This window comes from Suricata suricatta, chromosome 13, assembly GCF_006229205.1.
Source record: "Suricata suricatta isolate VVHF042 chromosome 13, meerkat_22Aug2017_6uvM2_HiC, whole genome shotgun sequence".
Lineage (NCBI taxonomy): Eukaryota > Metazoa > Chordata > Mammalia > Carnivora > Herpestidae > Suricata > Suricata suricatta.
Genome location: NC_043712.1, coordinates 66121577 through 66147178, shown reverse-complemented (window position 1 = coordinate 66147178; position 25602 = coordinate 66121577). Strand labels below are relative to the sequence as shown.

The following is a 25602-nucleotide window of genomic DNA, read 5'->3' as shown; positions in this document are numbered from 1 at the left end:
GAATGACCTGTTCTTCACAGGACCAAATTAACCCATTAGCTCCTGTTGAGAGGCTTGGGATTTTTCTCAGAGACTCTAAACCTATTTTCAGAGCCACTGCTCAAATATAAAAAATGGAGCATGGCCTTATTGAAAACAAAAAATCACAGTGAACAAACAAGCTTATGCCATTGGAACTGCAGGCCTTCCTTCATACAGGAGTAAGGAGCCATGAGGGCTAGAATGTCAGGTGGCCTAGGTCCCAGGGGTTCACCGGACACTGATGGACACCTTCTGTCTATTTGGCACATTCTTACTCTGTCTTAAATACTGTTCTCCTGCCTTGCCTCAGAGGTAAGGTGGAATAGGTGCAAAGTTAGATTTTGTAGACTGACTTTCCAAAGAATTCTCAAGGGATAAATGAACTTAGCAATGAGTATTTTTTCATATATAAGGAAATACCTATAACTTCCTCCTATTCATTCAAATTAACCCCCAAGGTATGGTGAATATTGCATTTAAATGTAATCATTAGGAAAAACAGTATTATGAGCTTGTAAAGTATGAAACTAGACCCCACTGTAGAATTCAGTTGAATATGCAATATGACAAGATAAATAAAATAGCATATATGAGGAATATTGAGTTCCTTGAAATAAAAAGCCATTGTTTGAAATCAAGGTATTATTAATCCTAATATTGTCATTGTGTGAACAAGATGTGTGGAGGCACTACTTAAAATGTTCATTCTTTGTTGAGATAAGCATGCTCTAAAGGTCCATGAAATACTCTGCATGCATAATAGTCAAATGTTGAATAAGGCAAATCAGGGTACTATGATGGGAGAATTCTGTCATCATTTTGATTGTGCTCCCCAGAAACAGTCTTTTGACACCCCTGTCACCACTAGTACCAATTTATATGATATACTTCAGTTAACCTGAGGCTGTACTATAATTGAGATCAACAAAAATCAACCTGTCCTCAAAAGTTTGTTCTTTGTCAATGGGGAAATATAAAGCTGAATAATCAAGTAGAGAGCATCATCGCAGCACATGCAATAATCGAAAATGAACCAATGGAGGAAGAAAGCAAATAAACAAATGAGAACTAAAAAGAATATAGACTAAGTTGCTGTTGAGTTTATAGTTCTATCTGGATGTGCTTTCTACCTTTAGAAGTCTCACAGAAAGTTTCTAAATATTGTTTCCTTAATCTAGAGTCCGTGGAGATTTTTTTCAAAGTTTTAAAATTACACATTTTGGTTATTAGGAGGAGTCTTGGATTTGTGGCTCAGCTATTCTATACCACCCCCACTTAGAAGGCATGGGGAGCAAGCTTAGGAGACTTGGATCCTCTCCTCAGTTTCCGTCCTCCACCAGAGTGCTCTAAACCATTGATTCTTCATTTGGTAGTTCCTTCCTTATAAAGTCTTGCTGGGCCCTTCACCCAGTGGTCCTTTCCCAGCTCAGTGTTCTCAGGCACTCACAGTTTCTTACATCAGAAGAATTTTTTTTTCTTCCAGGCATCAAGTTATATGCTCTTTCATGATTTTAAGAACACTTAACATCATATATCTTCCATGAATCTTTTTCAAAGAAATGGGAATGAAGAAGCAGTTTACTTCTTTCCTTCTCTTCATTCTTTCCTAAATGTCATTTTTTACCCCATTGTTTTCTCCTCCATCTTCAATGTCTATTGCCTCTTGTTAGGTCCTGATTCTGACCACTCTTGAGTATGTGTTTCTATAGTCTTGTTTAGGTTAGACTGTAAGCTCCTAGAGAGCAGGAACTGTGTCTGTTGAACTATTCTTTCATAGCAAAGGACATGGTGTACCTTTGATGTTGGCCAGATGTTGACCAGATATAGCTATGCATTACTGAAATATTAATTACCAACAGACTTATAACAAGTAAAGATGAGCCCATAGTCTTTTTCATTGGCACTACCCCTATTAAACTTGCCTATATAGTAGTTTATTTGTTAGACAAAATTTTAACAGTATATTAGCCAATTTAACCTAACTTAGATAGATTGTTGTTATTGTCTGTCTAACTTAGATAACCATTTAGCAGAAACAAGCTTTTGACAAAAAAAAACCCCACTTTCTTTGAACCTTCTAATTGTCATTCAGAAATTAAAATATTAAAAAATGCATCGATCAGATACATTATAGGCCCATCAAAATTTGGGAGCTTAGCTTTCAGTGAAGTGATTCCCACTGAATATTTTTACAAATTAACCTCCAAAGAACTTCAAAAGAAGGGGTATTCCAAGGAGTTGGATATGTTACATTTGAAAAACGAAGTTAAGAAGATCTCAGAAAGAGTTTAGAACTTCACTATATAGTTAAAGAAAACTATCTTGTGGGTAGTACACCACTAACTTGACCTCATTAGGGTCTTGGGCCACAAACCAGCATATTTACTTCTTTTTCCTAAGTATACATGTTATTCAAAGATGTTGGCCTTAGAGTGGATGTGTAATCTTACAAGGAGTAGTCCCAGTCCCATTCCACTGAATTGTAAGAATCTCATCCAGAAAGCAAGGTTCAATTCATTAAATATTTATTGACTACCCACAACACTCTTACAACACCAAAGAACCTGAGATTTGGTGAGGATGGTAGCATGTCCTTTGCCCTCAGGGAGTCTCATTGGGAACAGAGTGGTTACAGACACTGTTATATAATCACAGCACATCTTGATAGGATAGCTCAGAGCAAGAGTCCTAACCCCCAATGACCTATAGGATCAGGTGGATCGTAGGAGAAGCAGGCTGGGTCAGAAAGATGACGTGGTGTCGTGAAGGCGATACTAGAACATGGGCCTGGTATTACCAGATTTTCTCATTTTTCCAGTGAGTACAGCTTTTATTATTTTTATGTGAATTCCCTAAGATTTAAAACACTGGATGGGATCAATAAATTATTTCCATATGAGTCAGATTTGGTCCATAGTCCACCATCTGTTTGTGGCCCCTGCATTAGACCTTAAAGACCAATTAATACAAACCTTATTTTACAAACAATGCTCAGAAGTGGCTGGTCCAAAATGACGTACCCTCCATGCTTGCAAACAAGCAAGCAAAAAATCAGGATCAAACCAGATTTCCTTAAATCATTTGTAAGATCAGTTAAGTGAAGGGATGATGATAAATTATTTTCCCCAAAGTACTTTTTCACTCTCAGGAGCTATGTGAATGGACTAATTTTTAAAAAGTCCGGACATGGGTTGCAGGATTTTAGAGCAATCTGAACAGGGCTGAATTGCTCCCGAGCACTTTCCAATAGCAAGTCTGTCTACTTTATTTCAGGGCCCAGAGGTTCCCCCAAGACCGCCTGATAATAATTTGGTATTTGGAGGCTCCTATGTCACTGCAGGAACTAATGGAGGCTAAATCCATACCTGATGGAGGAGAAGAGTTCTATGGTTATCTGCAAATTCTGGCCAGACAACATCTTGACGTCACTCCTTAGCTTCCATAACCTAGCCAAGCAAGAAGTTGCCTTCCAAAGAGAAAGCAGTGTGCTCTAATGACTAAGCCCTCAAAGTACTCTGCCACTTTAACTATAGACCCATCTCCTCGATCAATCAGGATGGCAAGGTGGAGCTGAGGAGCTCAGCAACATCAAGTCTGGAGTTGGTCTTTAATTCAACTAGTCTGTGTAGACGTGTCTGAAAGCCACGTCATCTGACAGCACGGGGTGGTTTCCCAGTAGGATTTACCAACTCGGCTCAAGGGCAGCGGTGTGCTATCCTCTTTTTGCCTGCTGAGAAAAGTTTTGACAGGGTACAATGGAAACGCACCTTCTGGGCTGAAAAAAAAATAAAAGAAAGAGAGAAACACTAACCAGCACCTCTCCCTACTCCCCGACCCTGAATCACCAATCTGGGGTTCTTTTGAAGGGCGGGAATGCACTATAGCTTCCCCTGCAAGAAGCCTGGATGCTATAGACTTATTGTCATCCCTAAATGTGTGTCTTTCCTAGAGCAGCCTTGTAAATTAGCTAGGGTCCTACACCTGGGGCCAGAATTAAATTAGAATCGTCTCTAAATATGAACTGTACGTGTTCGTGTAGCGCATGCCCCCTAGGAGTACCTAGGGCTGTAACTCCCTGTGGCAGATGCATATAAGAATTCTGACTCTTTCCCTTTGATTCTGCTTCCAATGAAATGTGGATATTTATTGATTTCCTGCAGAGTGTGCCATACTTCCCCAGGTATTATAGTTCACACGCACATGTGTGTATGTGTGTTCTCATTGGTTTCGTGCTTATTAGGTGATTATGTAGATAAGCACAGATTCATAGACCAGCTAAGACGAGGGGAATGAGCCCTAATAAGGAGGGGAAGCCTCGTAACTGCAGTTGAAACGATGACACAGGGCACTCCTCCTGCTCCCCTTAACTGCCATTCCCACACGTCACTGTGTTGCCAATAAGGGGAGGAATGGAGGCAATATTTCCCACAGAACTGCAGGTGTTTTGCACATATTTGCAGCATCACTTTGAGTACACATGAGCACAAACCCTGAATTTGCCTTGAATCCAGGACTGTAAGAACTCATTATATCAAAGAATGACGGTCCTAAGGGTGACCTGGGGTTATCTTCAAACCTCAGTGTACCCTGTGGTGTGGTCTGTTTTTGATGGTCAGGGACGGGATTTAAAACCAGGTAGAAACGATTGCTTTAGCACTTTTCTCTATCTTTTGCCTATTCATTTTTTTTTTTTTTGTCTTTCAAAAGTGTATTTTCTTCTAAGCATTTAATCGGCCAAGTAATAGCTGCTTTGGGAACTGCTTATGTCCCTTTTGAAGGCTGCGACCTGCACTTTAAAAATAAGCTAAACCCATTCTGCCCAGTGTGAATGTTAGGATGGAGGGTGAATGCTGTTATTTTAGGATCCTTAGAAACTGCTTCGTTTACAGCACACTGGGTTGACAACTCATCCCTTGGGGGTCTTCGTGGCTCGAATCTGAGGCCCCAGACTAGTTCTGTCTCCCTCTTGGTGCCATAGCTCCCCATTGCTAGCTATAACCGCCTGATATCATATTCTGTTTTTAACTCCAGAGGAGATGGGAAGAAGCTATCAAATAATGCTTAAAAAAGCAACTTGAGTTCCTTAGAAGAAAGGAAATGAATACATGCTGCATAATTACATTTAAAATGTAAGCCATGTTACAGATTCCACAGAGATGAAGCTTGGTTAGCAAACCAGTTTCAAGCAGGTTTACATCGAAGTCAGATAAGAGATGTCATTTTATTAGCATCTGACCACTGGGTGATACTATTTGTTCTTGAAAAAGAAATGCTACCTACTTAATGGATACGTGGACCTTCTAAAGAAACCACTCCAATCCCGCATTTAATGGCTATAAGGGAAAAACGACTGTGGATTTAGGGGGAGACACTCTTAGTGATGTTCTCAGACTTGTTCTTACTTCCACCCCATTGGCCAGCCAGGATGGAACTATGCATGTCCCCCTCACAGACATTTCAGTCTGATGTCACCAAATCATCAGTGGTGTCCTTGAAGCATGCCAGTGGATGCAGGATCCTCATGCATTTGTTCTGAGCACTTCCCAAGGCCCAGCCCAACTGGAGCATGGGTACCAGAAGGAGAAATCTAATCAGGCGGCACCCCCATTTTGGTTTCTGGTTGGTCACTCTTGCAAGTGCCGCCAGATTGTGAACAAGGACCAGCTCAGCAAACATGAATGCAGAGGAGCCTGTTATGTTACTAGGAAGCTCCTGCTACCCAGATGTTCTGAACAGCTGAGCACTTCCTGTGGTTAAGTAGAGATGCATCATGGGAGCTTTTCTGGGCCATGGAGGTCAATCTTATATGGCAGCCATTTTAACAGGGCCCAGGTCTTCTTGTGAAGTGCACATTTTCTCTGCTTTTGCTAATTCTGCCACCCTGAGAGGGTCACCCACCAGGGTTGAGGTTTTTCTCAGGTCTCCCACCATGCCAACTCTCCATGTTCTCTTTATGTTCGCTGACATTGTAGTTTGTTTGAGTATCCTTTTCCTTGGGAGTCCTCATTACCTTGAGAAGTGGGTAAGATGAATTTGCTGTATACCATGGACAGAATTGAACAAAGAACTCCTCTTTTTTTAAGTTTATTTATTCATTTTGAGAGAGAGAGAGCAGAGGAAGGACAGAGAGAGAGAGGGAGAGAGAGGATCCCAAGCACTCTCCATGCTTTTAGCACAGAGCCCGATGCAGAGTGTGAACTCATGAACCGCGAGATCATGAATCATGACCTGAGCCAAAACCAAGAGTCAGATGCTTAGCCAACTGAGCCATGCAGGCGCCCCAACAAAGAACTACTTCTTTTAACCTGATAGCCGAGCACAAAGGCAGTCTTGCTGCTAAGGCTCAGCCCCTAAGTGGGAGCCCTGAAGGGCTCCTGGATCCACGCTGCCTGCTGTCTGAGCCTCCTCGACCCTTTTGCTGAGAGAAGGCCATGTCTTTCTGAATGCTTGGCCTCCTCCAAGAGGAGAAAATTAGAGGCAATATTTGTGCCCATAAAAAAAGGGAAGGTCACTGCTATGGTGACCACCAGGACTGAGGAGGTTTCTAGAATGCCAAACATTCAGTTCTAAAACCAGGACCACACCAGGCAAGGAACAATGGATCGGTCGCCCTAAATGACATAGGCCTGGTGACATAGGTCTGCGGTGAGACAGAAGTAAGTCTTAATGACCCCCAAAGCCTTTGGGTACCCTAAAATGAGGCATTTTAAAATACAAATAAATAATACAATTTATAGTAGGAAATTTGGAAAACATAAGAAACAAGGATGAAATAAAAAATCACCTGTAATTCCAACCACTGGAGATAGTGACTGATATCATCTAAATATGTATGTGGCTTTCCAGACTTATGAATATCCTTTTAATGTCCTGTGCTATAAAATCTGTTTTTGCCTTTGCCTTTATTTGTACTGGGCCTTGTTCAGATTTCTTTTATTTATTTATTTGTTTTGTTTATTTATTTTTGAGAAAGACAGAGGGCAAGCGGGGGAGGGACAGAGAGAGAGACACACACACACACACACATAGAATCCGAAGCAAGCTCCAGGTACCAAGCTGTTTACACAGAGCCCAATGCAGGGCTCGAACCCATGAACTGTGAGATCATGACCTGAGCCGAAATTGGAGGCTTTAACTGACTGAACCCCAAGGCATTCCTGTTCATATTTCTGTAGTAATGGTTCACCTTGGGTGGATTGTGCTGGAAAGTCTATAGAAAGCATGTTGGGTATATTACTGCCAGTTTCAGATTTCATATTTGCTTAGTGGTACTCAGGAGTTAAGATAGGTTGAGAAGCTGAACATGGCTGGCCACCTCAGGCTGGCCTAGAGGGACCCTAAAATCAGAGGCAGTCAGCTCACATGGTGACTGTCACAGAGGAAATGAAGACTGTGTTGTGCGCTGGAGAGACTCAGAAAGTAAGAGGCCCCTTGTTCTGCCAAGGAAGGCTAACAGGATTTGTTTAGGGCCAACAATTTTGATGACTCCAGATGTAGTTTATTGCTCAACAGCAGATGAGCACCTTTTGTCTCCAACTTGTTGGCCTTAGCCAGGGAGTTCCTCTCGGGGACCTGAGTGTGCTAATTCTTAAGGGCCTGGCTGGATACATCTAGTATATTTCTCACTATTTTGGGACTGCCTTTCTTCCACCCAGGATCCTCTAGGTTGTGCAAGGATCTTTGATAAGTGGGAATGTCTCTTTAGTCATTCAGCCATCTCTAAACTTGATCAAGTTAGCTGCCCACTGATCTCTAGATTTTTTATACTCCTGATGACTCAGGCTTCCAGGCCTAAACCAGAATTCTGGCAGGGGGACCTCTGTCAATAGTATGACATATGTAGTATGTCAGTGTTGGTATTAAGGTTGTCATGAACCCATTCTAAAAGTGAGACTGAACTCATTTTAAAAATGAGTTCTGAACAGATAGATTTCTAAGAGACTAGATTTGTGTGAGTTTGAACCTAAGCAAGGGTGGTGGGGAGGGGAGAAATCTAGAAAGAGAGCACCAATCTAATGCCTAATGTCTAAATTATTCTTATCAGTTACCATAGATGCTATGAATATGGGTAGACGTCAACATTCTCTTATCCTGTTGCTATTATTTAGCAGTTACTTGACCATGCCATTGACCTTCTGGGTGCAGTAAAGTAGAAACTGAGTTCATTATTAGGTCATGATGACATGTAGACTGAGTGCCATATGCCTAAGGTTCCAACAACAAAGTGGTTGATATAGAGGGGACAGGATAAAATCCTACGCTATCTAATTATAGCAAAAGAGTCTCCACATTAGAGAATGTCTTTATTAGAGGAGATTGCATGATATATCTGCTTGGAAAATAGCAGAGATGTTACCACTGAGCAGCCACCTGACTTGTTTTCCAGCAAGAATGGTGGATGTCCAGGTATGTGTGTACCTTCACACCCAGTACTCATCCCCCACCCCCGCTCTTGAACACAGTTCAGTAGTGGAGTAACAAAAGTTGGCCTCAGTCTGTTGCTAAAGAACAGAGAGAAACTTAACTTGTCACCCAGAGACAGGACTCCTATTCTTACTTTCTCTTAGTTGAGCACCAACTAGTCTCACATTGTCTCCATCTTGGTTTACTCCTTTTGAACCATAAATAGCAATTTCTCTGCCCCTCTCACACTGCTCCTCTCCCTCCTTTTCTCTGTGTATTGGGGTTCAGGAACCATGATGCTAATGATGACATTTCTTCCCAGTTCCTACTTCCATAATGCCATTTGCTGATACCCACAGAAGCAGATTTGTATCCGTATCACTGCTTGAACCTTATTTAGATAGGGCCATTTGTTTCTTTCCAAGGGATGTGACTTTTAGAATGTTTCTTTCCCTCCTGAGAGCCTGTGTTTTGACTTGATAGTAAAATTCCTCTCTTTACATGTAATGTTTTAGTTTTCCTTGAGGTCTACCTAGACTTTTAACAACATTGCTTTTGGAAGAGGAAAACACTCATGTCATTAGTAAGATAACGGGATGGGTCACTCTGCCTTGGACTCCTGAATACCCGAGAATTTTGGAGGGAGATGAGGGCAAAGTAGCAAAGGGAATAAGACTGTCACTCACTCACTGAATCGTGCTTCTTCTCTGGGCTTGGTATACTATCTGATGATTCCTACAGATTGCACCCCAACTTTCAACAGAAGTGGATCCTAGTCAAATTTGGGTCTGACAGCTGACCTATGGGTAACGGTCCTTGGTGTTGACATCTCAAAGCCATCTTTTGTTCTCTTGAAGAGATCTGTGTCATTGAGGGCTGAGTTTCTGTGTGTGGGCAAGACTCTGGGAGGGATTGTTGTGGGGAGTGAATTCATGTGGGTCCCATGCCCTCTGCACACTTTTGAAGGAAGGGACTTGTACGGGTGGTCATGGATGCCAGTTCCATGCCCAACCAAGTCTGGGTATTGCAGCCATCCCCTCTCTGAGGTTTTCCTGCTTCCCCACCATGGGACTGTGAGCCTCTGGCAGCTGGGCACATGCCTGCTGCCTTACAGTGCTGGTTCTCAGTACTTGGGCCCTCTGATGCTGCACCATGATCTGTGGGGGTAGGCTTGGGTGGGGTCTTTGTTGACTGCTACATGTTGCTCCACTTTCTTTCCCTCTCCTTTGATGCAAGAGAGCAGACCTAAAACATAACTTGTGTTCCTTTCACTATGTTTGGAGGCTCCATGGCTTGTCTACACATATGTGTGAGTGAGCAGCGGAGCTGGGAATTCTTGATTATATAGACATGTACATACAAATGAGATCTGTTATGTTGGAATTTGTGATGTAGTTGATAATTCAGAGCCAAACACGTATATCAATAAAGACCAGTGTGAGATCCATGGGTCCATTGCCTGCTTTTGTTACTTACTGATAATCATTCTTACATGGACTTGAGAACATAGCTGAGTGTTGGGATTTTGAAAAGCATCACAAACAACATATTAGGGGTTGTCCCCATTGGTCTCCATTCAGTTCCCAAGCAGACTTTCTAGGCTTTCATGATGTTCCCTCTGTACCCAGGCAGGGCTAGGACTAGGGTAAGGCATGTAAGGGCCTCATTTATTTAAAAAAATTTTTTAAGTGTTTATTTATTTTTGAGAGAGAGCATGAGCAGGGAAGATGCAGAGAGAGGATCCAAAGTGGGCTCTGCACTGACAGCAGAGAGCCTGATGCGCGGCTCAAACCCATAAGCTGGGGCTTGAACTCACGAACCATGAGATCATGACCTGAGCTGAAGTCAGATGCTCAACCAACTGAGCCCCTCAGGCACCCCAGGGTAAGGCAGATGAGGTGTACCGAATTTAAAGGGACAACAACTGTCTCAAAAATCAAGATAAATAATATTTTAATGAAATATTTTAAAGGACAAAAAGATAATGCAAAGAAAACCTGCAAGAAAGTACCACAACTTTAAAGAAAGATGTATCTAAGAGGGCTGGGATTAAGTGAAGTGAGTCCTGGAAGCTTAGGGTCACATCCCATCTTTCTGTAAAGTTTTGATATATTTTTCATTATCAATGTTTGCATTAATTTTTATTTTTAAAAATATTGCATTAAAATATAATGCGTCTAAGTCACTGAATTTTGGGTGTCCCCTTAAATTTTGTGCACAAGGCTAGAATCTCTCTCCTATCAGTGCTAGGGCTGTCCTCTGATCTTGTGTAAACCTCACAGTTGCAAAGGTCAGTTTTGTATATATGGATGGCTGGGCTGATTAGCGTTCAGTCTTCTCTTCTTTCCTGTATTCCTAGGCTGGTTGTCTTTCCTCACCCCTACCTTCTCTGACCCCAGAGAAACATTTCTCTGACCCTCAGCATCACCAGCATGAACCATCCTGTGCTATCTGCCGAGATATCCTCGGAGACATACACTCTCATCTTCTCACTGCATTTTTTGTCTTGTATGTGACTCTCCAGAGTGAGGAAATGTATAAGGCTGCTAAAAAATTGAAAATTAAAAACAAAAAGAGATTCTTTTAAAAAGATAAAAACAAGATAAAGAGAGTTGGGGAAACTTCTTGGTAAATTTGAGAAATAATCCAGGGAAAAAATAGATAAAAGTCTAATATATAAGTGAAATTGCTTTTAAAAATGTATTAGATATCACTTTTATTTTCTCTTATTTGGAGCTTTAGTATTACATTTGCTGAATTAAGGGTATAATATTTGAGGTTTCAAATATTTCATCTTTGCCTAGCTTGTTCTTCAATGTCATGAGCTTCTTTTGTAAAGTCTGCATTGTTATTATTATTAAACAAGCAATATCTAATTCCTTTAATGTGCCAGGCCCTATGAATTGGCATTTTCACATCAAAAAACAAACAAACAAACAAACAAACAAACAAACCAACCCCATAAATCCTTGTCAGTGCTGCAGGACAGATATTGTTATTCATTCTTACAGGTGAGCAAATCAAGGTCTGGAGAGGTTAGGAGGAGAATTAATGGACCCGAATTACACTGCTAACACATGAGAGAGTTTATATTCAGGCCCCAGTCGGCCTCCCTGAAGTCTGGGGCTCTTTTGTCTAACCTAGTGCTTGCTGCTGACCTTTTCCAAAACTAAAGTCTGGCAATTTTCTAACTCTGCAAGAGGAATTGTAGTGTTGGTATTGCACCTTTCATGGGGGTTTATCAAGGTATGCAAAGTGTATTAACCCTCAGACACAAAGGCTGGGGAAATGCCATATAATGGGTAGTAAACTTGTCGTTGGTGGAAAAAGGAGCCAATAGTCACTGACTCTAGGCCCAGACTCTAATGTAAGGGTTGACCCAGGGCCTACTGGGGCAGTAGTGAGTTTTTCTTGATGGAGTGTTTACCAGAAATACTGAGTAATCATGAATAATCAGCTGTTATCTTTAATTAAAATCATGTATAAATCCCACTTTCTCCCCTCCCCAAGCCCATTCTAAAAACTTGGCTTTTTGGTTTTACTTCAGAAATTCCTAGGAAAACATTGATACTACAGCCCCCTGACTCTTTCTTGAATGCCTTCAGTCTTCTGAGATTAGCACATATGTTTCCTAGGTGAACTTGATGTGCATCTTTCAAAGGACAGAGTTCAAAGAGTACCAACTGGTTTAGGAACAAATGGAGGTGCACACATTTACTGAGTGTCCCTATTCAGTGCTGTGAGGGTTGGGGCACCCACAGTACCCACTTGGTCACCCTGTTCTAGGGACACTAAGGGGACACAGAGGCTAAAACACCTTTTCACCAACCATTCTACAGGCAACCAATTTCAATGCTAGCCACATGTGAGCATCTCGTAGGACAGACAGATCACTTTTCTGGGTCATACTCTATAACTCACTCTTGGTTTTCCATGCAAAGTTTCCTGCTTCCAAACTGCCTCATTGAAAAGGGTCAAAATTCAGGGCGCCTGGGTGGCTCAGTCAGTTGGGTGTCTGACTTTGACTCAAGTCATGATCTCGTGGATAGTGGTTCAAGCCCAGCACCAGGCTCTCTGAGGTAACACGGAGCCCACTCGGGATCATCTGCCCCTCCCTCTCTCTCTCTGCTCCTCCCCTGCTTATACTCCCTCTGTCAAAAATAAAAATAAAGCTGTAAAAAAAGGTCAAAATTCTTATAAATATTTAGCCTTTGGGGGGTCTCTTTGAAAAACATGTGTCAGCACTAATAAATGGCATTTCTTCCATGGGAAGAACATGATCATGAGCTTCATAAAGTCATGGAACATCAAGGAGCTGATAGTTTTAAACATCTACTTTGCCACAGGTACATATATTTACACAATTCATGTATGTGACCTGTACGTCCTATTAGTCTTTAATAAAGAGAAAAACATGTGTTCCCCCAAAATGTCACAGGTCTTCACTGGGTTTGGTGAGTGCAGATGAATTAGAATAGTGAGGTTAGCCAAATTGCATAAATTCTTTTCTGACCCGATGTATACTCTCTTAATTAACTTGGTAACTTAGAGAAGACCAGAATATGAATTGTTCGATTGCAGTTTGAGGTCCATAGTGTCAAATAATGATACAATCAAGATATTGTTTGTTGGAACTCTCCAGCACCCCACACCCAGCCCCTTTGCCTCTATCAGCACAAGCCACTGAGCTTGGCTAGCCCTTTGGGGTTTGCAGCGATGTAGCCCAAGTGCATCTTGAAGAGACTAACTGGAATGAGATTTCAGAGGAAAGAGGTTGAAATATTTCCAAAGAGAGAGTGTGATGGGTCTTTTGCTTCCCCTAGAATGGGAGTTGCGTCCATTTCTTAGTGTACCTAGGTACATTTGCCAGTGTGAAAACTCTTGCCCAAGTGAAATGAAATAAAACAAATCCTATGTGGAACATTTAACAATGAAACTCTAGGATGGGGTGGGGTAGAGGGGATGGGGATAAAAGTTCAGATCGGGCTCCGTATATATAATCATATGTCTCTGGCGGATGATGAATGCATGTCATTACGAAATCATGTCTTACCGGTGGCAGTAAGTCATTGAATGATATTGAAAACTGCAGATGGAAATACTTATCAGCAATTTTCTAAGATTCTAATCATGGGCTGTTCAATGGATAAACAAGTGCGTCGGCATCTCTGGTTTCTAGAACAGTGCCCACGGCATTGTAGGTGCATGGTAAATGCAGTGATTAACAGAACAAACAAATAAAAGGATAATTGTATCTACTGCAATTGTAGCTCAACTGTAGCTGTGAGGGGAAAAATGCATCTCTACCTTACCGAGCGTCAGGCGTGGCTGATATGCGAAAGGTTCCTCTTACTCCAGTGGGAGCAGAAGTTAGGCAGCCTTCCCATTTGAATCACATGTTTTCTACCCCTGGGACTGGGTCAATTCACTGATGGGTGTAACGTTTTTTTTCCTGTTCTTTCCCTTCCTCTTCCCAAGTGGCTTACATTTTGAGACTTGTCCCGTATGGTTTTGTAAAAGGGGTTTTGGGCGTGGTAATGCTTTATAATTTGTATTCCAAGATAATCATTTCTCAGGAGGCCTCATGTTCAAGTTCCAAGGGTGACTTTATAGAGGAGAACTGACCATGAGAGAGATACGTAGAGGCTTCCAGAAGGAGACAAAAAATAGAGAAAATATGAAGATCTAAATAAGAGCAATTCTGGAAAAACAAGAAGAGACTACCCTCAGGGACTAAAAGCAGTGGACACTGGGAAGATTTGAAGTTCATGGACCAAGAAGGGGCTGCTTGGGAATATGATTGGGGTGATTTGTTTCAAAAAGAGACTCAGAAAGTTCTTGGGAAGGGGCAGGGAGTTTTCAGGGCCAACCCTTTAAGTGTATCAGATGGCTCCTTCCTGGGACTAACCTGGAAGTTTTGAGGGAATATTTATCACACAGCTAATAGATGCCAGCCACTGTACAACGTGCTTTACATACATTTATCTCATTTAATCTGTAAAACTGCCTATGCAATAGGTATTATTATGACTTTAATAACACAGCAGAAAGAATAAGGGCCAGAAAAATTAAGCAACTTGCTCAAGGACATGTAACTACCAGGCAGTAGAACTAGGGTTTGAACCTAAGCAGTCTGAGTCTTGTTTTCTTAAGCACATGCTGACCTAATGTCTGTATCCCTGCCTCTGTCTAACCAGAAAGCCAGTTTTTTTCTCATGTTTCCCCAACATACACACATTAGCCCACAAAGGATTTGAGGCAGTTTACATTGGGAATGTAGCTAATTTAACGAATGAGTTGTATCTACAACTTTCTCACTTTGCCCATAGTTTAAATCCCCAAATACCCTCCTACTCCATAAAAAGTACTTTTTGCATTCTCCACCACCGGTGACAATACAGTAGAGAATGATCTCAAATGGTAAGACCAGGGTCTCAAGGCTTCATCTTTGATACCAAAGATAGTCACGTGGCTTTGGGAGGGGATGATAGAGACACCCAGTAGCCTTGTTTGAGCCTTGCCCAACCTCTTTCTTTTCAAATACCCAGCAAAGCTGGAGCACGCCACTGCTGGAAGAGATCTGCACCTATTTACCCTTGACCCTGCACCATCCAGCTAGCTCGCCAGTCAGCCGTCAATGGCAGGAACAGAAACTTTTAGACCTGTGATCCTCACTGTGTAGTGCCTGTTGTTCTGTGTGTGTGTGTGTGTGTGTGTGTGTGTGTGTGTGTGTGTGTTGAAAAAGAGAGAGAGAGAGAAAGAGACAGAATACCTGAAAATTTTAAGAATCAAATCCTTACAACTAATATCCATGAAAATTGAATCACTAAAAGTGAAGCCAGAGAATCTGCATTGTTAAGAAGCCCCCAGATGATTCTGATGCATGTTGGAGTTTAGGACTGTTGCTTCAGGCCAGACTCACTGTGGAAAGTTCTCTTCCAGAAGGACCATGAAACTTGGTGAGATGTGGAGGCATGCACTCTGGGGACATGCTTATACTTTTGTTGCTGGTGGGTTTTTCCCAGTCCTCCCTCCTTTGCTGATATTTGGCTACACCTCTGGTGCATAAAGCTCTTATAGGTCTCTCTGAACATGGAGATATTTTACTCATGATAGGCTAGAACATAGGCATTTAAAGAACAGTCCTTGTTATTCTAAGCACAAATGCAATGTCTGCATGAAAAAATGACTCCTATTTCTAAACAATCAATAAAGAAATGGACTTCAGTAACTAGATCCATGTATGAGTTGGAGGATTCCCGATGTATTAACAATGTACTGTGGTGATGGTGGAGGGCACTTGAGGGGAAGAGCACTGGGTGTTGTATGGAAAACAATTTGACAATAAAATATTATGGAAAAAAAACAAACAATGTACTGGATACAATGAAATAGGTAAATGAATAGCAAAAGAGAGGAATTTCTATTTCTTTATTATTTCACACAAACATCATAAAATTACTAAAATGCAAAAACTCCCAAGCTGTACTAGTTAAAGAGGAAAGGATCGAGTAGTAACTTGGCAAATTGTGTAATCTGCGTAATCAACAAAATGCAGAAATACCCAAACTGGGTTGGATTAACCTCAGCCCTTATGATAATTCTGTATCTAAATAATAAGAAACTTAAGGTTTACTTTAGAAAGTCAAGTTTAATTAACTCAGTTAATTTTCTTCAGGGAAAATATAATATCCATAATGCAAAATGTTAAGAATGGTACTTACTACGTACCTCAGTGTTTGTAATATAAGGAATGATTGGAAGATGATTTCATCCCTCCCACAAATTCTTAATTTTCTTTTGGAATTTCATCTTATGTGATTTGATCTGTGCACAATAATGTAAGAAGAGATAATAGGATTTAAGGAAAGAAATGATTGAATCACTGTGTCCCAATAAAAAGTGGTCAAATTGCATTTCACTACATAATGAATTCCACTCCAACTTACTTTGACATAAATAAGATTGGGTAAGAGAAACCAGAAGTAAATCAAATAAATTAATAAAACTATTGGAGCTGCTTCAATTTTGTCCCCCAGACAGTGTCTGCTTATTTGTATAATAAAAGCTGCTCTCATAAATTAAAACCCTGGCATGCCACTCAATTGAAAGCAAAAATTTAAGGAAGAGTTATAAATTCTGGGGCCAGATTAGGGTGCTTCCTAATTACTCCAATACCAATAGTCCCTGTGGAAACTGAAACTTTCAACTAGACTTTCTTTTTTTTTTTAATAATAAGATTGCAGATACAGACGTGGATACAATATTGATGATTAGCTGTTCTTCATATTTTCTTAATTATACACATTTACTGAACATGAGGAAAGTTTTTCATTTTGTCTAGATGGGGGCTGTGTTTCCACTGGCATCATGCTGCATGCTATTTCTGAGTCTCTCTCCCGCCATGAGTAGGGAGTTCATTATTTCCCAGTACAACCACTGGGAAAAACACAATTTTCAGTGTTTAATGAGACTGTGGTCTTCTCATAATGCTTATGATGCTTGAACAATTTGTTAGGCACAATTGATCACAGACGCTTAACACTAATTATACCATGTGTAACGCCAGTAAGGGTGATTTAAAATATTTTCTTTATTTGATATATTTCAGTGCAAACAGGATCTTTTACAACTACAGTATTATTTGTGTTTTTCAGAACTGGGGTGTCTTCTCAAACTATTAAACATAAAAGATAAGGCCACTGAGCTAAACATACAACATGTAAATTATGTACTCGATGTGGTGGAGGAAACGGATGGGAGAAACCTGTCTTCTTCCTACTTATACGGCTTAGGTCTGGAGAAAGGAGCAATGTCTTGACTGTCGTGAGATGAATCTCCTGGACAAACTAGTACTTTGTAACTCTCTGGGGGTAGAGAGGATTGCCGAAGCCCCAACCGGCTACTCAACTTTGAAATCTGTGACCGAATGTAGCCTCATTTATAAAAAAAAAAAAAAATGGCATTTTATATATGGCTTTACTAATTGGAAACCTAAGAGATCAGAAGCCTATTTTCTGATGATCCCTTGGAAATGAGGTTCAAGTGACAAATTATTGAAAGGGAATCGAGTTCTGAATAATGGGGTCAAGACCCTGAAACATGAACTCCAGTTATTAAACAGTTTTTTGAAGAATGGAGATTGCACACTTACAATTTCAGAAGGCCTAGCTCTTTATGGTAAAGACACAATTTAGAGGTGAGCCCCATATGGTTTTCTTTGTGCTGTAATAAATCGTACATGAAATGAAGTGATAGTGGAATAAGAGTTTTCTGGTTTTTTTTCTTTTCGTAATCCTGAGAACATTATGTCAAGCACATGTGAAAGCCCTAAATGAGTTCTTTCTTCTGATATCAGGCAATTTCAGAAGAAAAAGGTGTTGGACCTATTTCTTATGAGATTTAAGTCAAGCATTCAGAATGGTTTTCCAACAGCAATCTTTTTTTTAATGTTTATTTATTTTTGAGAGAGATAGAGACAGAGTGTTGGTGGGGGAGGGGCAGAGAGAGGGAGACACAGAATCCCAAGCAGGCTCCAGGCTCTGAGCCATCAGTGCAGAGCCTGATGTCGGACTCAAACTTACGAACCATGAGATCATGACCTGAGCCAAAGTTCGACACTTAACCGACTGAGCCACCCAGGTGCCCCTTTCTGACAGCAATCTTGAAGATGCTTTTTTTCTTTAGATCATCAAATTTCTTCCAACAATTTCATTAGCCAGAAAGACAAGATCTTCAAAGAACTCAGAACACATTGCAGATGGAAATGGGACTTGGCTAAAGTATGTCCATACAAAGAAATTCCCACAGTGAGAGGGTTAAGATTTTAAGACTCTGTGAGGTTGACATGTGTTCTCCTATTTACTTTCAAAGGAGAAATTTCAGTTTGAACCATGGGTTCATGGGAAGTTGCTTCCCAAACTTACAGAGCTGTTGGTTCCTAACCTGCTTAAAGCCCAACATTTTGTGGTTTGGAGGAATGTGATTGCAACCCAAACATTGCCTCAGCTTGGTGGTAAAGTCCAGCCTTGGACTTGTGGTTGTTATCACTCAAACCTCGAGCCCCACTCCCGCTTGGTGCCTCCAACGGTTTCAGACTAGCTTTGCCTTGGTAACATGTGCACATTCTATTTCTTTCACTGTGCAGAGGTATCTGAGACTTGTCACTGGAGTCTGCATGCAAAATGCCTTTTGGTGAATGTGGTGAATGACAAGATTCTTTCCTGTCTTTTTACCCACACTCTTCCATTACTTTTATCTCAACACCTTCTCCTTGACCTGACCCTTCATCAGCTTGAAACCAGTTCTTATTTCCAAATTTTGCTTAGTGGGTGTTTTCTGGGCCACTAAATCGTTTTCACTGGGTAATATACAACGGAGACAGAGTGAGCTAGGAAGCAGATGTCTCTTGGGTGGTGTGCGTCTTTCAGAGTTTGAATTTGAAGTTTCTGTATGAAAGGAACAGTGAATGAGTGTAATTAGTCAGGCTGATGAAGGAGTAAAACCTGGTAAGCAATTTTTCTCGACTAGCTTAATGAAAAGCATTAGCTATCAGTTTCTGCCTAAACTAGCTGAGGGTAAAACAAGTGTGGGGTTGGAACAAAAGATAAAGATTCCGCGTGGGCTTGGGCTCTGTTCTTGAGAATAAATTTTGCTTGGGTGGAAGGTATGTGGTTCATCTAAAAAAGGAGAGAGAGAGGGTAAATGAGAAAGGAAGGAAGGAAGGAAGGAGAGAGGCGGGGAGGGAGGGAGAGAGGAGAGAGGGAAGAAAGGAAGGAAAGAAGGAAAGAGGGAGAGAGGGAGGGAAGGAAGGAAAGAAGGAAAGAGAGAGGGAGGGAAGGAAGGAGAGAAAGAGAGAAAGAAGAAAGGAAGGAAGAAAGGAGAGAGGGAGAGAGGAAAGAAGGAAGGAAGGAAGGGAAAAAAGAGAGAAAGAAGGAAGGAAGGGAAGAAAGGAAGGAAGAAGGAATGAAGAAAGAAAGAGGAGGAAGGAGAGGAAGGAAGAAATAACTTGTGACACTTCTTCATGCATTTTATTTTAGGAATATTGATATTATTTCAAGAAATTGAATAGGTTCTTACAAAGGCCCAAACTGGTATTCTGAAACCAAGTATGAATATATTGCTCATTTTCTTTGTTAAGCCAGGCACTTTTCCTAGTTCAGCTTTCAAGACCCAATGATTTTTTTTAATTTGAGAGAGAGAGAGAGAGAGAGAGAGAGAGAGAGAGAGAGAGAATCTCAAGCAGGCTCCATGCTTGAGTGTGGAGCCTGACACTGGGCTAGATCGCACAAACCTGGGATCATGACCTGAGCTGAAATCAAGAGTCAGATGCTCAACCAACTGAGCCACCCAGGTGACTCAAGACCCAGTGAATTTTTAAGGATTGACTTAAGGTTATTTCCCATTACCCTGTATCTTCCCCTGGTTGTATGAATCTGGCCAAGAGCTGCTGAGGGCCTGGAGACATTAATCTCCAAGTGACTAGCAAGAAATCAAGCACCCTCTCAAGAGGATGTTTCTCTGCTGTCCAAGGACTTAAAAAATAATACTCTGGCATCATTTATGACAGCTAGTAAAGGTCCTGGAGTCAAATGATGTGAGGTTCAAAAGGAAAACAATTTGATATCCAAAACCAAAAATGGCAGCTCTGGAACATGACCATAAGCTCACTCTGTCTCCATTTTATATTACATAGTGAAAAGGATTCAGTGGCCCAGAAAACACCAACTAAGAAAAATCTGGAAGTAAGAACCTGACGGAGGGCCAGGTCAAAGAGAAGGTATTGATATAAAGGTAGCAGGAGATCGTAGGTAAAAATATAGGCAAGAATCTTGTCATTCACCAAAGCCAAATATATCAGTAACATACAAGCTCCCATCCCAAGTGTGGTCCAAGATGATGTTTCTCTTTATGGGCGTCACCAGTCCCTGCCTCTAGGGATACTGGGTGACCATCTACAATAAGATGGCAGCATCCATTCTCAGATTTGTTTTGTTATATAGATCACAGCTTTCTGACTTGGATGCCAATAGAAAAATCTGAGTTGGGAAACTACAGAAGGGATGGGTCCATATTTTTTTCCATAAGGGAATGATTATTTGTTAGTGTTATTTGAGGTAACACAACATTTTTTTGATGTCAATGGAGGACAAACGGGACACTGAATTTTGTTTTGTGTTCAATTTGCTTAAGAGAAAGACATTTTATAAGAAGTGACAAAATCCATTTTTTAAGGTACATGGCTTCCTGACAAACCACAGAGTAGAATAGAAAACAAAACAAATCCAGCCTTATAACTTTCCAAGTAGTTAATAATGCAAACGAAAGTCAGCCAGGATAAAGAAAGCAGAAGAAAATTTTATTCTTGGGTTCAGATGCAAGAGATGGACATTGGCAGAACTGAACTGGTCCAGGAGAGGAAGGGGAAAGGGAACTTGTTTTGAGATGTACCATGTCTGAAGTGTTTCTAGTACAGGATTTCGGCTAAAGTTTACATTTAGGCACTTACTTATGGAGAGAAAAGCGAGCCTGGGTGAGTTTAAGTAACATTCACGGTTTCAGCAGAAAGTGGCAGAGACAAGATGCAAACTCAGGTTCTGCCTCCACCACTTGTCACCAAACACCTGGCCACCAACCCCATGGAGATCCTTAAAGGGGCCGGACTTGGTCTTTATGGTGTTCCATACACATGAGGTTGACTTGATCCTAGACACCCTACAACCCACAACAGCTGATGGGTGGGTCCATAATCACGACAAATCACAGGTTACAAATATGCTTTGGTTTAAATTCCTGAAAAGCTCAGCCTTTATCTGTTGGAAAATTGCCCCACGGATAGAATATCTCCATTTGTTATTACTAAAAGCAATGGCTTTTTAAAATGGCTTTTTGAAAATATTTTTTTTTCATTCCTGTAATTCTAAAATACCCTTGATGCGTTAAGCAAGACCCCAAAATACTTTGGTATTTTAGATTGGATATGATCTTAGCATATCATTGGTGGCATATTCTAAGGGTGTAACATTTTCAGCCATCACCAGGGGGAAACAGTTGTCCTTCAACACCATCATTATTACCTGCATGTAGACAGTGGCATCAGACATTAAACCTGGGCTTTAATCCTGGTCCCACACTGTTGCTCCCATGTGACCTTGGCACATCACATAACCTTAATCAGCCTCTGTAAAAATACCAATGGCTGCTATTTGGGGGCACTTATTAAGACCCAGCTGCTGTGCTAAACACTTTGCCAACATCATTGCAGTGTGCATCAAATGAGGGTAATAATGCCCACCTGTTCTGGTTCTGCATCCTCAGTGATTTTGAACGCTTATAATGCACCTAGCATAATCCCCAGCTTATTGCGGTCAATCAATGTCATTACTGTTCTCCTGTCTCTCCTTTGCCTTTTCCTCCTCAGCTCAGCTCTTATTACATTCCGGAACTTGGGCTCTGGTGCTGGAAATTGGCGGGTCCATGGATGTGACTGATCATTGTCACATGACCATGACCCTCACCAACCTCATGTGATAGGTGCTGAGCCAGGCCAGGACTTATTCATTATGTTGATTCAGACATGGGACCCCGGAGAGACGTTCTCAGGGTCTCGCCAGGAGGGGCCATTTGGTGAACTGCTGGAGTGAGGGTCCCCGTCTTAGTCTTCGCTTTAGGTGGTTTGGCCTGAGTAGAACAGATGTAGATGTAGATCAGACTCCAGTTCTCACCCTCTGGGACCAGTTACAGCTGGCCATATGGATGGAGGCTCATAGTTACCAGAGCAGGAATTTAGGAGAAAAATACTTAAGAGCTCTAGAAGACAGTGCCCGATATAAATCAGCTCCCTACTTCCATAATGTCTTGAAATGATCCCATAAGCAATCACCTTGATATGAGCAGCGATGATTTAAAAAATCCTTATCTTGGAGCACCTGGGTGGCTCAGCCTGTTAAGGATCTGGCCTTGACTCAGGTCATGATCTCACGGTTCATGGGTTTGAGCCCCACATTGGGCTCTGTGCTGGCAGCTCAGAGTCTGGAACCTGCTTCGGATTCTGTCTGTCTCTCTCTCTGCCCCTCCCCTGTTCGTGCTCTGTCTTTCTCTTAAATAAATAAATAAATAAATAAATAAATAAATAAATAAATAAAACATTAAAAAAAGCACTTGGCTTAAAAATAGTGCTTATCTCTGCCTCTAACTTTTGTTAGACTTGAGACTCTTCTTGATCAGATAACAGTGAGGAAATATACCTGAATCTGGTAGATTATCTTCTCGTGAGTTATATTCTAAAAAAATTTTTTTTATGTCTTTTTTTTTTTTTGAGACAGAGAGAGACAGTGCAAGCAGGGCAAGCAGGGCAGGGTCAGAGAGAGAGGGAAACACAGAATCTGAAGCAGCCTCCAGGCTCTGAGCTAGCTATCAGCACGGAGCCTGATGCGGGGCTCGAACCCATGAACCGGGGAGATCATGACCTGAGCTGAAGCCGGATTTTCAACCGACTGAGCCACCTGGGTGCCCCAATGAGTTATATTCTAAAGAAATGCTTCTCCACCATCTTTAGTTAAGTACTCTGACTGGTGGAAGTCTCAGGGTGTCACTCTAAGATGCTTTCTTCACTTGTAATATTTCTTTGAAGTCACAGCTTTTATTTTATTAACAATTTTTAAAAAATTTTTAACGTTTGTTTATTGTTGAAAGAGACAGAGAGAGACAGCATGAGTGGGGGAAGGAGAAGAGCGAGAGGGAGACACAGAATGTGAAGCAGCCTCCAGGCTCTGAGCTGTCAGCACAGAGTCCGACGAGGGGCTGGAACTCATGAACCGACTGAGCCACCCAGGCACCCCTCAAATTTTATTTTACACGTACAGTTGGATTACCTAGGTCTGTGTAACCAACTGCCCCCAAATCTGGCAGTTAAAATAAGAACTGCTTATTGTCTGTCACAATTCCATGGGTCGATGGTGGTTTCCTACTTTATATGGTGTCGGCTTGGACATTAGGAATGTCCAAAGTGGTCCCTTGTACGTGGCAGGTAGGTGGTGATTGCTGGCTAGGAATTTTGCTGGAATCATCAGCCCTGGGCCTTCATTCTCCTCCATATGGACTTCTCCACACGGACATTTATGCTCCCTCACATCCTAGAAGATTCAAGGAAGTCAAATTTATTATAAAAAGCACCACAGTGAAAGTTGCCAGGCCTTCTTAAGGCTCGGAGTCTAGAACCAGCACTGTGTCACTTTCCTTGCATTTTATTGGTTAAAGCAGATCATTGGTCCTGTTTGGACTCAAAGAGAAGAATTTATGCAAGGACATGAAGACAGGGAGATGTAGTTCATTGGGTGTCACCAAAGTATCAGTCTATCACAGCATGGGAATTTCGCACACTATTCCAGAACGTAATGATAATATTTTATTATAAAAAGATATCTCCCAAATTGTCAAATAAAATGGATTCTTATAGAAACTATGGCAACATTCATTCCATGGTTTTGCTTAACCTTGGCACACTACCGTGGTCATGACACTGGGAAAGGGAGTTTTTCTTCTTTTCTCAGCTGAGTCTTGGGACCCAGAAGGGCTGACTTGGGAGGAAAGTGGGAGACAGCGCAGATGATTGGTTCATTTATTCATCTTACTTAGTACACATCTATGGCTGAATTCCAAAGCCAAGAACAACACATTTTAATGCTATTCATGTCCATGCTTTCACCTTTTAACCCCTAGAATGGAGAGTTAATAAATTAGAACCTACAAAAATATAGAAAGGACCTTGTTTTGCTTAGATGTCCAGGGATTTAATGTAACTTGTTTGGTTCAGTTAATATGCTCTGCTTAAAAAAAAACAAAAACACACAAAGAATTCTTTGCCTGCATGTGTCACACTGGAAGTATTTTTTTTAAGAGGTGAACTTAAGTCAATTCGATAGTAAGATGGATATAGACCAAAGGAACTGTAATGTATGGTTTTAGTAACCCAGCCTGATTCATTTCTCTGGTGGTGGAGGAGTTCTCACTTCATCCAAGCAGTAACAAGGATGCTTTGAAATAGCGTAGCAGCTGGAAAACAAATCATATATCTAAATGCATCTGCCCTTGTTTTAGGTCAAAGTCTGCAAATTATCCAAAGGACATTTTTCTTGCCTAAGTTATCTGGGCTCTGCTGCCTGAGCAGAACTGTATATTACATGGTAGAGCCCAGGGTGGGGGAGGGGGTGGCGCAACCACTTGGAAGTCACGCAGAGTGCGGGGTTGCTGTGTGCACTGCCCAGGTTAGCATTAGTTCCTCCTCCCCCTTCTTAAACTTTCTGGGTGAGACATTGCCAACTCAGAAAGCTGACTTCTAAAAACTAGAATTGAATTTCTTCCTCTTGTTCCCTATATCTTATGAACAAAAGTCTCAAATGTACCAGGACGTTAAAGTCAATTGTCCAGTGAATGCCATAGAGACAGCTGGGTTCTGCAGTGAAGAACTCTATACCCTGAGCAGCTCATCGGTTTCCAGAAGCATTTCAGAGTAAGCTGCAGACAATGGGACATTTCAACCCTAAATACTTCAATAGGCGCAAGCTAGAGTTCAATATTTATTTATGATGTCTCTTTCCTTCTGTCTCTCCCTCCTTCCCTTCCTTTTTCTCTTCCTCTCTCCTTTCTTTCCTTCTTTGCCCTTCTTTCTCTTTCTTTTTTTGATATGACAGTTACAGGCAACAAAACACACCAGTCCTAAATGTGCTATTCTGTGACCTTTGATACCCGCATGCTCTTGTGTAACCCGAAGCCCTATGAAGATCCAGAATAAACTATGACCCCATAAAGTTTCCTCTTGTGTCCTTCCAGTTAATTCCCCCAACCCCACTCCATCAGACATCATCCCTGTTCTAATTTTTTTAAACCACAGATTCATTTTCCCTATTCTAGAGCTTCAAAGAAATGGAAACATAGCATGTATCCTGTGTATGAACTGGGCTTCTTTAATACTTTTAAAATTTGTAGGAAAGTGGATGGACCTTGAGGGTGTCATGCTGAGTGAAGTAAGCCAGGCAGAGAAGGACAGAAACCATATGTTTGCACTCATAGGTCTAGCAGGAAAACAAGAGAGACCTAATGGAGAACCAGGGGGAGCGGAGGAGGGAGAGAGAGTTGGGGAGAGAGAGGGATGCAGAACTTGAGAGACTATTGAAAGCT

General features: G+C 41.4%; 1 protein-coding gene across 6 annotated transcripts in view; it reads left to right on the top strand.

Moving 5' to 3' along the window:
* The window catches only part of NTRK2 (neurotrophic receptor tyrosine kinase 2), a 337321-nt gene that overhangs the window by 190430 nt on the left and 121289 nt on the right, over positions 1–25602 (top strand). For 2 of the 6 annotated variants that reach the window (XM_029919711.1, XM_029919709.1), the window contains one exon: positions 3295–4580. The exons of 3 other annotated variants lie outside the window; for them this stretch is intronic. In XM_029919711.1, coding sequence (XP_029775571.1) covers positions 3295–3323 — 29 coding nt within the window. In that variant the 3' untranslated portion in view covers positions 3324–4580. Of the gene's footprint in view, positions 1–3294; positions 4581–17081; positions 17403–25602 lie in introns of those variants that run through there. One more of the 6 variants, XM_029919710.1, reaches the window with a different exon arrangement.